Below are 13,109 nucleotides of genomic sequence, written 5' to 3'. Positions count from 1 at the left end.
AACAATTGAAGTAGGGCAAGTCCAGGTTGGCTCAAAGCATGACATGATCAACAGTCCAGGAAAAGTCCTATACTATTTGGCAACAATAGAGGTAAATATTCCAGCCTCGGACCTTTTGTATTCATCAGACTATGGCGTGTAGTTTGTCCCTTGTACACAAAAGACCAAGGCCCTGGTTCCTAGTCTGAAAGCCCTGAAAACGCATCATTTTACATGTTTATTACTGTAAGATTTTGTAGCTAATCGCTCTTGGATGAGTTGTTAACCAATTTGTTTTGAGTTCCTGTAATTTTTGGCTGTGAGAATTTTTAATTGAATACTTTGGTTGGATTGTCTTTTGTGACTTGTATTGTGGCTTACATTTTTACTGTTAACTGTAGTGGGCTCAGTGTTCAAAATGTATTCATAAAGTTTTGGCCTTCCTCATTGATTTGATAATCATTAAAAAAATCTTGCTCATCACAAAAATGGGGTCAAAAACCTCTGAATCGCCATTCCATTTTTGACTGGTTCACTTATTATTTCTCGCTTAGCATATTATAGTAAAAGCTTGATAGTGGTTCTAAATTTACTTTTTTTTTCTGAATCACAGCTCATGTAACACAAAATATAAAAGAATTGCTTTAATCCTTTCTTCAAAAACCATGAAGGCAGTATTATGTGCAGTTTGTCCAAGGGCACCATACATCACAACAACGTGTACTTAACTGTATTGTGATAAACCATTAAGAATGGCAAATAAGATTTCTGTTATAACTCAGATTTCTTTCTTTGAGTTTAGTTTTTTTTCCTTTGTTAATTTTCCTCAGTATTCCTTATAGTAAAGGACATGGGCCCAATTTCATGGCTCTGCTTACCGGCTTATTCTGCACCTACGACCAACATTCTTCGCTTGAGGGCAAACGGCGAATTTCTGTATTAGCTGTGTAAGCAAAGATATCCTAGTAACAATTTTCGAGAAAGAAGTTTTCGAGAAAGAAGTAATTCTCCACGAATTTGATTTCGAGACCTTAGGATTAGATTTTGAGGTTCCAAAATCAAGCATCTGAAAGCACACAACTTCCTGTGACAAGGGTGTTTTTTCTTTCATTATTATCTTGCAACTTCGACGATCAATTGAGCTCAAATTTTCACAGCCGTCGATTTCACAAATCTCTTCCTAACTTAAGACTAATCTTAGTCTTTAGGACGAGTCCCAACCCTGCACTGTAGCATGCAGACCATAAGATTAACCCTAAGTTAGGATGAGTTACTCGTCCTTACTCGAGATAAGATGAGTTCTAAACTCTTTGTGAAATCGACCCCTGGTTTGTTATTTTATGCATTATGTTGAGATACACCAGGTGAGAAGACTGGTCTTTGACAATTACCAATAGTGTCCAGTGTCTTTAATGGGGTGACTTTGGGGGTTGGGGATTGGTGGGGCTGGGGTTTGTTCATCCTGTTAGTTTGATTTGTTTGTTTGTTTTTGTTTTGTGCAGGTTTTTTCCTTTTTTGTTTACAATTGATTTTTTTTTGCCTGAAATGCTATAGATTTTCAGTAAAACAATTAGTTTTGATCCTAGAAGAACAAACTCGATGTTCTAAAACAGTGAAAACGAGTGAAGATTTTAATGAAGATTTAAAACATAATGAACACAACGTATGCCAACTTCCTGATAGCCTTGACCTCTGACCCTTAATACGCTCTGGAGCTAGTGAATAGTAGTTCCTTTATAAATGGTACTGTCATAATAAAAACAACTTGGTCATCTGTGCTGTACATTCAGTAACAAACAGTGCCATGCTGGAATGGATCCGGTATTTTGGGAAATTTATTTACAAAGATAATTGAGATACCCAGTTGGTGAACTTGCCATGTCACAGCTGGAACCCAAAGGGCCTATCCAACCCTGGAAGATGAACAAAACAATTTTGTTTTGCCCAACAAATTGTGTGGCCATTGCCACTATGCAGCAACTTCTGTGCACTGCAACTACTGTGCAACAGCGGCTGTGCTGCAGCCACTGAGTGGCAGCCACTGAGTGATAGCGGCTGTGCTGCAACTGCTGTTAGCGGCTGCTGTGCAGCAGCTACTGTGCAGCGGCCACTGTGAAGCGGCCACTACTGGGCAGCGGCCACTACTGGGCAGCGACCACTACTGGGCAGCGGCCACTGTGTGCAGCGGCCACTACGCAGCGGCCACTGGGTAGCAGCCACTGGTGAGCAGCCACTGGTGAGCAGCCACTGGGCAGCGGCCACTGGGCAGCAGCCACTGTGCATCAGCCACTGGGGGAGCAGCCACTGTGTGCAGCAGCCACTGTGCAGCAGCCACTGTGCAGCATGGCCACTGTGCAGCACATACTGTGTAGCAGCCACTGGGGGAGCAGCCACTGTGTGCAGCAGCCACTGTGCAGCAGCCACTGTGCAGCAGCCACTGTGCAGCAGCCACTGTGCAGCAGCCACTGTGCAGCAGCCACTGTGCAGCAGCCACTGTGCAGCAGCCACTGTGCAGCAGCCACTGTGCAGCAGCCACTGTGCAGCAGCCACTGTGCAGCACATACTGTGCAACAACCACTTGGTAGCAGCCACTGGGCAGCAGCCACTGTGTGCATCAGCCACTGTGCAGCACCTACTGTGCAGCAGCCAGTGTGCAGCAGCCACTGTGCGTGCAGCACCTACTGTGCAGCAGCCAGTGTGCAACAGCCGCTGTGCAGCACATACTGTGTAGCAGCCACTGGGGGAGCAGCCACTGTGTGCAGCAACCACTGTACAGCAGCCACTTTGCAGCAGCCACTGTGCAGCACATACTGTGTAGCAGCCACTGTGCAGCAGCCACTGTGCAGCAGCCACTGTGCAGCAGCCACTGTGCAGCACATACTGTGCAACAGCCACTTGGTAGCAGCCACTGGGCAGCAGCCACTGTGTGCATCAGCCACTGTGCATCAGCCACTGTGCAGCACCTACTGTGCAGCAGCCACTGTGCGTGCAGCAGCCACTGTGCGTGCAGCAGCCACTGTGCGTGCAGCACCTACTGTGCAGCAGCCAGTGTGCAACAGCCGCTGTGCCGCAGCCACTGTGCAGCAACTACTGAGTTGCAAGTAGTTTTTGTGAGGTGAGTAAAAAGTGCATCTCAACCACTCATCCACGACTTGCTATACTCACCCTAGGCGGCGCCCTCCTCATAGAATCACAAAAGCATAAAATCAGCCATGTCATTCAGATGGCAGGAAAGATGCAGTTACATGTAGGTGACAATAAGGAGTCAGGTTGGAGTAGTGGTGTCTTGTCTCTACTTTCCACCTCTGGGACCCTGGATCGAATCCTACGGGGATTTCCCTGGAATAGTTCTCTGGAGTTTTCCTCCCACATCTAAAACTGAAATTTCTTCATTGTCTAATTCTCTTTCTTGTCTAGATGCTGAAAAGCCTTAATAACTAGAATGACCATGTAGATAGATGTTTTCCTTTTCTGCAGTAGACAAACGCACTCATTGATCAACCATGGAGGTAGAATCGAACGTGTCAACATGCAGTCTCTGTTTTTCTGAATCCGCCTCTCTCTCTCTGAGAGTTTTTGCTCCAAATGAAGTTGGTCTTTTGTACACAAACCAAACTTTTGGAAATGGTCTCAATACTGCTCCAGATGGTTCTTTGCTCCTTGTAGAGCCTGTCCTGGTAGGCATGGTAGGCTTGGTAAGCATGGTAGGCTTTGGTCATTGGTGTTCGGAGAAGAGAGTAGAAGTGCCCTCCAAAACCACTCGGCTGAACTGTGACACCCATGATCTAGGAACGGCAACGATACAATATTTGTTAATGGTCAATCATAATTTTAAAAATATAATAAAAATTAAATTAAACAGCCTTTTTTAATCCATATGTGTAAGTCATTAGTCACCGTGACCATAACAATCAACTTGTACTTTTAGTTAACATTATACTTAATAGCACACCAAAAGTGTAGATTCTTCAAGGGGTTTTGTACACTTTAATTATTAATAACTTAACAATCAATGACAATATTAATTGAGCAGTCTGCAACTAATTGGGGGTAATCAAAATATGATGAAATGAAATAAGCACTTCCACTGTGCGCAATATCTTTGAAAAAAGAAATAAGCTATTATTTCCTCGACCATGACAGTTTGTTATGACTCATTTAAAAGTTCTCTATTTTCTTTTGAAGACAGCTGTTTTGATTGATTGATCGATGTCGTCTGCTAAAAAAACCTAAACTATTTAATTGTTTAGCCTTATTATGTCACTGGAATAAATCAATATTATGGAATCAAAACAACAAGAACACTACTCAATTATAAAGAAATAATAACAAGAACACGTTTAAATTGAAACACAATAATTACAGTGATTTCTTGCCAAAGATTCCGCGATCCTGCTGCAATCTCAAAAACTCACAGAGAAGCATTAAAGGGCGCCCTCAAGGTTTTTTTATTCTCACTATTCTAAAGTCGTGTCTCCTATGCAGACTGGCATAAAAAGGTATGACTGGGATACTGTAATGACAAATTAACTATTGGGTGAACCGACTACAAAGTTATTATTCGGTAAAGTGTTGTGCAAAATGGCCACACACTTGAGCGGAGGTCGTATCAACTTGGCAGTTTGGAGGGAGGTAGCGAGACGAGAATTGGTCGATTGTTTAGAAAAGTGTGTCGGAAGCAAGGTAATAATACTGGTCCAGTTTGCTGTTAAAAAGAAAGGATTAATGGGATAGTTTTTCCACTTCTTAACAAGGCCGAAATTGTAAACACCCCTGAGCTGACCAGTTTGGTGTGCAGTGTTTATAAAATTATATTGTTGTAAGAAGAGGGTAGGGAGGGGCGGGGCACCCGTTCTTGAGAAGAATGTCAAACCCCATTTTATTACCGTGGTACTCATTCCTAATTATCATTGTAACAAACAATTTACCTTTTTCGTTTTAATACGTCATCTATAGACGCCTTTCTTCCAACAAATAGCCAAGCCGGTTCCTTTAGTTTTTACTGATCCAGTGCAAATAAAAAACAAAACAAAAAAGATGATCCAGTGCAAATAAAAAACAAAACAAAAAAGAAATTTTTCAGAATTTTTTAATAATTTTGAAAATAAAATGCGTTTTTTTGACTGGACAAATTTCGGATAACTTTCTGTATGGCGACACAATTTTTTCACTCATTTTTACAAAAAGGGATATCTCATTGAGGTAAATTAGATGCTGTATTATTTTATATCGCATGAAAAAGTGGTGGCGCCCTAAACGGAAACTTTTCCCGAATTTCTACAGACATGCATGTCTGTCAAAAGTGCCATGATTTTACCAGTAAAATGTTTTCACTAAAATGATGTGTCTTTAGCTGGTGTGATGTGTCTTTAGACATTTTTTTACTGGCTTAACTATACAGATACAGATGTTCCGTATTTTTCATGTAAAACAACAAGATTTACATTGAAAGTACATGTTTTCACCTAAGCTTGGGCGATATCGATTTATTTTATTCACGATATATCGCTGACAATATATCGCAATATTCATTCATTCATTCATTCATAATTGGTTTATTATTTTAAAAACAAATTCCCATGGCGACCGGAGGTCGAATTACAGGAAAATATACAGAGATTAAAACATAGGAAAAATCACCCGTTTTCACATTATTTAAGAAATAATTGATTAAGGAGAGACAAATATTTACAATGTATAAAATAAATTGTTCTGAAAGTTGCGGGAAAAAAAAAAAGAAGGAAAAAAAAAAAAAAAAAAAAAAAATTGTTGGCAAAGTCAAAGGGCGCATAAAAAGCTGCATTATATTGCAAATCAATTATTAAAAAGGCGTGTGAGGTGAGGGAGAGGGCTCTTTCTATAGCGCTCTGTTCGGCATTTAAACTGACCCAGAAGTCCGGAGTTCCTAAGTTGGTACCCACTATCATACCTCTGTGGCAACAGGCGCTTTAGGACTGATGAAGGGAGAGTTTGGGCAAAAGATTGGCACAAGTGGTTACGACGGCATACCAGTGTTTCAATATTGCACAATTGTAGAGCGTCTGAATAGCGCACGTAGTCATTGCCAAGAATAATTCTGCATGCGCGTTTTTGCACCCTTTCCAGATCATTGCACTGCTTACTTGACAAAGCACCTGACCAGGCGGGTGCAGCATACTCCAAAATTTGCCGCACAAAGGAGGTATATATAGCAACAAGATCAGATATGCTTAGGTAATGATACTTCAATTTACGAAGCATGAAAAGGCGGGAATTTGCACGCTTGATCATTGAGCCTACATGCGTGTCCCACCTTAAGTCGGCTTGAATAAAAACACCTAAAAGCTTAATAACTGCACATTGTGTAATAGTTTTGTCATTTAGAGTCAATGAGAGGGGATCTGACTGGTTCCGCGAGAAACAAATGTCCATGGTGAAACACTTTTTCACGTTGAGTTGCATTTTGTTGTCCGACGACCAAACATCCAGATCAGTTATTGCAGATGGGAGGTTGGATCCAACACTGGCATCACGGGTTTCAATGACAGTCATGTCATCAACATATTTGAAGTGTTTTATACTTGTATTGTACTCTTTGAAACCGGCATCGTTGATAATTGCCAGGAAGATAATGGCACCGAGCTTAGTGCCTTGTGGGACACCTGCATTAGTATGGGTCCATTCCGAAAAGCAATCGAGGTACCTCACGCACTGTTCACGATTAGAGATGAAATCACCGATCCATGCGGCTAAATGTGGTGGAACTCCCAACTTGAGGAGCTTGGAAACTGCAATTGTGTGGTCGATGTGATCAAAAGCCTTAGAAAAGTCAGTTAGAAGAATGGACGATATAGATTTGGGTAGTTCAGCATTAGCATGGAGAGTGTGAAGAACATCAATCAAACAGTGCGTAGTGGATACGTTCTTGATGTTTCCGAACTGGGCGGGGTCGAGGTTGGGTTTAATCGACGCCATTGTTTGTTGAGCAATGAAGTGCTCTGTCACTTTGGCAAAGTGATCTGTGAGGGCAATGGGTCGCAAATTGTCTATGTTGGCTGATGAAGTTTTGGGCACAGGGACGACAATTGCCCTCTTCCATTGTGCTGGGACGATAAGCTGAGCAAACGAGGCGTTGATAATGTGAGTCAATGGCTTAGAAAGTTCATAAGAATACTGTCGTATAAATCTAGCTGAAATATTATCGGGGCCACTCGCCTTTGTGCTGCTTATTCTCTGAAGTTGTTTGAGCACCTCCCAAGGTTGGACAGGAGGGATTGGTTTGGCTGGAAGGTAGGCTGGCAGTAAGGATGTATCCAATGGGTCAATGTCGTTACCGACTGCAGCGAACTTTTCACAAATAGCAGACGCTATGTCCTTATGAGCTGTGGGGTCAATATTCTGCACATGGATGTTGCGATTTGTGCTCGTGCCTGTTGTAATTAGTCGAACTTCACGAAACCATGAACTCGGATTTGATTTCTTGAGTCGTTCGACCTTGGTTGTGTAGTGTGTTTTCTTGGCAAGTTTGATTTCACGATTGATCTTGTTCCTGAAATACCTCCACAGCGATTGTTGGTTGCCATGGAAAGCACGCTGACGCTTGACAACGAGTGATTTGATGTAGGGTGTCAGCCATGGTTTGTCAGTGGGGTGTTTTTTGACTGATTTCTTCGGAAAGTAAGTGTCTAGCACACAGTTGAGGGTTTCATAGAACTCCGTGCATTTTGCAGTGACGTCATGCGTGCTGGTTACTTCCAACCAATCATGGTCACTCAACCATGAACCACATTCTCGCACGTCGCTGTCCTTCATGGGCCGTACCACTCGAGTCTTGCTGGTGTTGGTATCGCGGATGGGGCGTTTAGGTCTGACAATGACACAGCGGTGATCACTAAGTCCAAGAGGGGAGCTAATTTCTACAGGATTGTAGAATGATGATAGGTTGGTGATGATCTTGTCTAAAATGGCATCTTCACGAGTTGGCTTGTCCACAATTTGAATAAAGTTATTTGACAAAAGAGGGTCCAGTTCTAGCCGGTTAAAATCACCCATGACAATAATGCCGGAATCAGGCTGCCGAGTGAGAATTTGATCAACAGTGGAACTGATGTGATCAAGCAGAGGTTGAGCAATAATGCTTTTGGGAGGGTAGTAAACAGTTCCTATCACAATGTTTGAAATTGAACGTGGTAAGCGTGGAGGCCGAACATTAACCCAGATTGCTTCGATGTCATCAGGAACCTCTATGTTATCAAGTAAGGTAGCATTTAAGCATTCTTTGGTGTAAAGAGCTACACCCCCTCCTCGACGCTCTTTTCTTGGACGCGAAAAACTGTTGTAGCCATGGATACTAAATTGATCCACAGGTTGGTCTGGTGAAAACCACGTCTCCGTGATAGCTCCAATGTCCACTTTGTTATTGTTCAAAATCAGGCCCAGTTCATCAACTTTGTTATTGAGGGAACGAGGGTTACATAACAAGGTAGTTGGTAGCTGATAATGGTACCTCGGTTGCTCAGTTGTTATGTTAATGAGGTTCCCAATTCCTCTCCTTTGTGTAGATTTCAACATGGTGGACCTTTGCGACATTACTACTGGAATATGACGAAGTGTTGTAGATCCTCCTCTGCAACCTCGCTTATTAATTTTTGCTATGTTATTAGCTCTCAGAATATCCAACGTTCGTTGCGGTAGGTGGGTTTTTGGCAATTTCCTTCCAATGTCAGTGAGACTCTTGGCAGAGTATTTCAGGACTGACGTCATCATTGCTTAGATTATATCACAACTGGTTAACGGTAGAGAGATGCCTGCAGTTCCACAAAATTACGAAAGCAGTTCAAAAATATAGTCACTTACTCGTGGGAGAGTTCATAGTTTATGAGGAGACTCACCAAGTTGTTAGGAAGGTCTATGTTGATCTTGCAATCAGGAATATCAATTATTATGGAGAATGAAGAGATTTGGCAAGAATAAAATTTGACAGAGACAAAAAAGCCGTCCAGCTGCCTAGAGGGCGCTTTATATAACTCGCGATTGATAAAATTTGACATCATCAGTCTTCAAACTCCAAATGAAAGTTGTAGAAGAAACAGTCCTAGCATAAGAGAGGTGTTCTTATGACCTATTCTTCTGGTTTTACTCACAACCTATGGGGTGTAAGATGTCTGAGCTAAGAAATACATCGTGATATTGCGATATTTAATCGATATCGCGATATATCGTGATATATTGCGATATATCGATATTTTGATTAAAACCAAATCGATCCGATATGGAAATCGTTATCAAATTAATATCGCGGTATTCGATAATATCGTGATATCGCCCAAGCTTATTTTCACCGCATGTGTCTAGACCTAAATTTAAAGCTAAGATGCAGTCTTTTCAGAACTATGTAGTAGTCTCCAGAATTCAAAAAATATTCTCAGCGGCAGTAGAATAAAACATAGCAAGACAAGCTCTCACAAAGAAAATCTACAGCAAAATACCTGGTGTTACCACAAACTGAATAATCATTAAATTTTAACATTTAACATTATTTGTTCTTTCTGTTTAGGCTGTTGTATGGGACGACCACCTGACGGGTCCATTTGGTCTCATAGCTGAGTACTCATTGCTGAAGGTAAGGTCATGTATTTATGAAGCCAAGTAGGCCTTTTGTTGTACCCTTAATGTAACATTGTGTGTTCGGCCTCAAGCCTTTCTTAAATCATCTCAATTCCTCAGACATAAAAGAAAGCATTAAAGCAATCGCACAAGATTGGTAAACAGGATTGCCCAAAGGCCCACGTGTATCACAACTTATATATAAAATAACAAACCTGTGAAAATTTAAGCTCAATCGGTCATCGGAGTCGGTAGAAAATAATGGGAAACCCACCCTTGTTTCCGCACATGTCATGACATAAATATATATATATAAATATATACAAAAATAAATCCATTATTCTCGATATCGAGAATTGATAATTGTTTTAATGTTTTCTCAAAAAGTACAGCATTTCTTGGAATAATATTTCAAGGGAAGTCTTTCACCATTACCTTCTGTAAACCCTGTAAGTTATTTGTAAACCTGTGAACTTTAAGTTTTTGTTCTGTTCAGAAAGTGTCCAATGGCTTTGAAACAATAACCACTAGCTCAGTGTTATTAGGTAACCAATATCAAATTCATAGTTATATTTAAAAGGATTCGTCACCGTATAATTCTTAAAACAACCATCACAATTTCCAAATAATATCTTTCTTTGAAAAGGCATGTTTTTTTTAAAACAAACATAATTTTAACATACAACTACTTTGGAGAGACCACATTTGGTCAATTTATCGAAAATTCATAAAGTTTTAAACAGCCTAAGTTTTATGAAATACTGGCAAGCTGTAGTAAAGACCTCATGGTACTGAGCTGCCGTCATTGAGTCCCATGTCAAGTGGTCATTGCCGAGCGGTCAGGCTTGGCCGATCGGCCAAGCGCACTGGATTTAAGCAGTGTGTGGCGTCGAGTTCCGGTCTTGAAACTTGTGTTCTTTAAGTAAGCGAGTCTGAGCCAAGCTCATCTCATTAAAAAAAATTTTACTCCAAGTTTGCAAACCTCTTAAAGGCAGTGAACACACTATTGGTAATTGTCGAAGACTAGCCTTCACAGTTGGTGTATCTCAACATAAGCATAAAATAACAAACCTGTGAAAATTTTAGCTCAATCGGTCATCGAACTTGCGAGATAATAATGAAAGAAAAAAACACCCTTATCACACGAAGTTGTGTGCGTTTAGATGGTTGGTTTTGTGACCTCAAGTTCTAAATCTGAGGTCTCAAAATCAAATTCGTGGAAAACTTTGCTTTCTCTAAAACTATGGCACTTTAGAGGGAGCCGTTTCTCACAGTGTTTTATACCATCAACCTCTCCCCATTACTCGTCACCAAGTAAGGTTTTATGCCAATAATTATTTTGAGTAATTACCACTGCCTTTAATAATTACCACTCATGTTTTTTTCTACTCCAGGAGCATGAGGTGGACAAGATGTTTCCCCTACGCCCCGACCGTCTTCCCGTCACAGGAGGAGGATCAGGCGGCGTAGTCATCCAGAACATCATCTTCATCGTACGCCCCAAGTTAGAGTTGATGAGCATCGTGGCCGATGCGATCAGAAGGACGGAGGAGGCTTCGGGGAGATTTCACATTGAGTTTCACATCTTCTTTGTGCCAAGAAAAAGCCTACTGTGCGAGAAGAAACTCACGGTATGCAGACCACTGCTAGGGTTATCTTCTGTTTGACTATTCAACATCATCCACTGTGGTTCTGAATTTTAGGTAGCATTTTCAGACAGCATTAAGCGCGATATGATCTCACATGCTATCCAAAAGGAACATTGCACACACACTTAGTGTGTTTAAAACCGATGACATTTGTTAAAGTATCCTCACTATTCTTTTTCATTTCAGGAGCTTGGTGTGTATGGCACCCTGACTACTGTAGGGGAGTTTACCCTTGACCTGTTGCCATTTGACAGTGATGTGCTCTCAATGGAAATGGACCAGTCTTTCAAGGTCAGTATAAAAAACATACTTTTTTCCTCATTTCTTCCATTAAAAGATTTGGCCCATGATCTTGTGTCTACGCCTCAAGGTGTAAGAAGTGGTATTTCGCCACATTTGGGACTCAATCCAACAATCGCTGGACTAACGTGACAGCGCTCTACAAACTGAGCCATCTAGCGCTACGTGGGGTGTGGTGGCCCAGCGGATAAGAGCACCAAATTCAAGCTCTGGTGATTCTGTTCAGCAGAGTGTGGGTTCGAATCCCGGTCGTGACACTTGTGTCCCTGAGCAAGACACTTCACTATAATTGCTTCTCTCCTTCAGGGGTAAATGGGTACCTGTGAGGGCAGAGTTGGTTCTTGTGATTGATTAGCCTTGATTGCGCTACATATTTGGCGGCACAGGCTGTATGCTCCCAAGGGAGCTGAGATGGTTTAAGGAATGATTAAAGGCCCAGTGACCAGGGGTAATATTGTTGAAGCGCCATGAGCGTCACCGTGCGACGGACCTGAGCGCTATTTATAAGAAGCCAGTATTATTATTTTTTATTATTATTATTATGTTGGCGGTTTCCCTATGTTGTCAATGCCTTTGTTCGGGTGGCCAGTCAGAAGCCATTCAACCATAAAAAAAACCTGGTTTTTAATTTAATCGAAAGCCAGTTTGTACAATTTAAAAACTGAGATTGAACATATTTAAAACTGCCAGATAATTTGATGGTTTCATTCCTAAATCAACCCACAGGAATGCTACTTGCAGAATGACATGACAACCATGTTCTACTCGGCCAAAGCATTGATGAAGATCCAGGCGCTGTATGGTGTTATACCAAAGATCTACGGCAAGGGAGAATGCTCTAAGGTGAGTTGGGCTCTACAAAGAACGAGATGATATAGTAAGGGAATAAAAGGGTAGCAACGAGTTCTTACACGACCCTTTAGCGCAAGGTTTTAAACCCTAAATGCCCTTTTGTTATAAAGTGTAAAAAAATACAATTACAGACACTTTGACAGTTGAAAATTCGAGGTTTGAAGAAAAAAATTCAAAAACTTTGTGAAGAGTCTTGTGATTAGAAATAGATTACGCGCACGCGCTTAGAAGTAGATTACGCTCTGTTACTACTAGCTATGAATTGCATTCTGCTAGTTTAAAACCTCTTCACCACACACAAATTCCCTTATTTGGTGTCTTTCCGACAGCATTTGGCAGATATGATTTTGCGTCTCCGTCGTGAGATGGCCGGCAATGAGCGTCAAGTCCAGCCCCAGATTGACACCCTCCTACTGATTGACAGGACAGTTGACCCCTTGACCCCACTAGCGACCCAGCTGACCTATGAAGGCTTAATTGACGAAATGTACGGAATTCACAACAGTAAGTTATTTTAACAGTTATTTTTTTTTGTAAACAATGGATGTGTAATTTCTGAGTAGCAATTAAAATGAAGATCTCATTATTATATCAACTTTTTTCTCTTAGGCCCGAGTCATACTTCTTGCGAATGCGAAGTGAATTTTGACGTCACATGGCTGTTTTCACAGCAATTGTTTTGCAAGATAACACAGTTCAACTGCTGAGAATTATTTCTTGCAAATTTGTGAAGTTAAAGTGTGT

At 41.3% G+C, this 13,109-nt stretch overlaps 1 protein-coding gene across 2 annotated transcripts in view; it reads left to right on the top strand.

Moving 5' to 3' along the window:
* Positions 1 to 4,551: 4,551 nt before the first annotated feature.
* The window catches only part of LOC139938286 (vacuolar protein sorting-associated protein 33A-like), an 18,930-nt gene continuing 10,372 nt past the window's right edge, over positions 4,552 to 13,109 (top strand). For both annotated transcript variants that reach the window (XR_011786120.1, XM_071933703.1), the window contains exons 1-6: positions 4,552 to 4,662; positions 9,515 to 9,580; positions 10,959 to 11,195; positions 11,400 to 11,504; positions 12,240 to 12,356; positions 12,695 to 12,869. Coding sequence is in view for 1 of the 2 variants with exons in the window: in XM_071933703.1 (XP_071789804.1) it covers positions 4,561 to 4,662; positions 9,515 to 9,580; positions 10,959 to 11,195; positions 11,400 to 11,504; positions 12,240 to 12,356; positions 12,695 to 12,869 (802 nt within the window). In the remaining variant the exon portion in view is untranslated. The remainder of the gene's footprint in view (positions 4,663 to 9,514; positions 9,581 to 10,958; positions 11,196 to 11,399; positions 11,505 to 12,239; positions 12,357 to 12,694; positions 12,870 to 13,109) is intronic.

The sequence above is a fragment of the Asterias amurensis genome, chromosome 6 (genome assembly GCF_032118995.1).
Source record: "Asterias amurensis chromosome 6, ASM3211899v1".
In the NCBI taxonomy this organism is placed as follows: Eukaryota; Metazoa; Echinodermata; class Asteroidea; order Forcipulatida; family Asteriidae; genus Asterias; species Asterias amurensis.
This window is presented reverse-complemented; position numbering and strand designations above follow the sequence as displayed.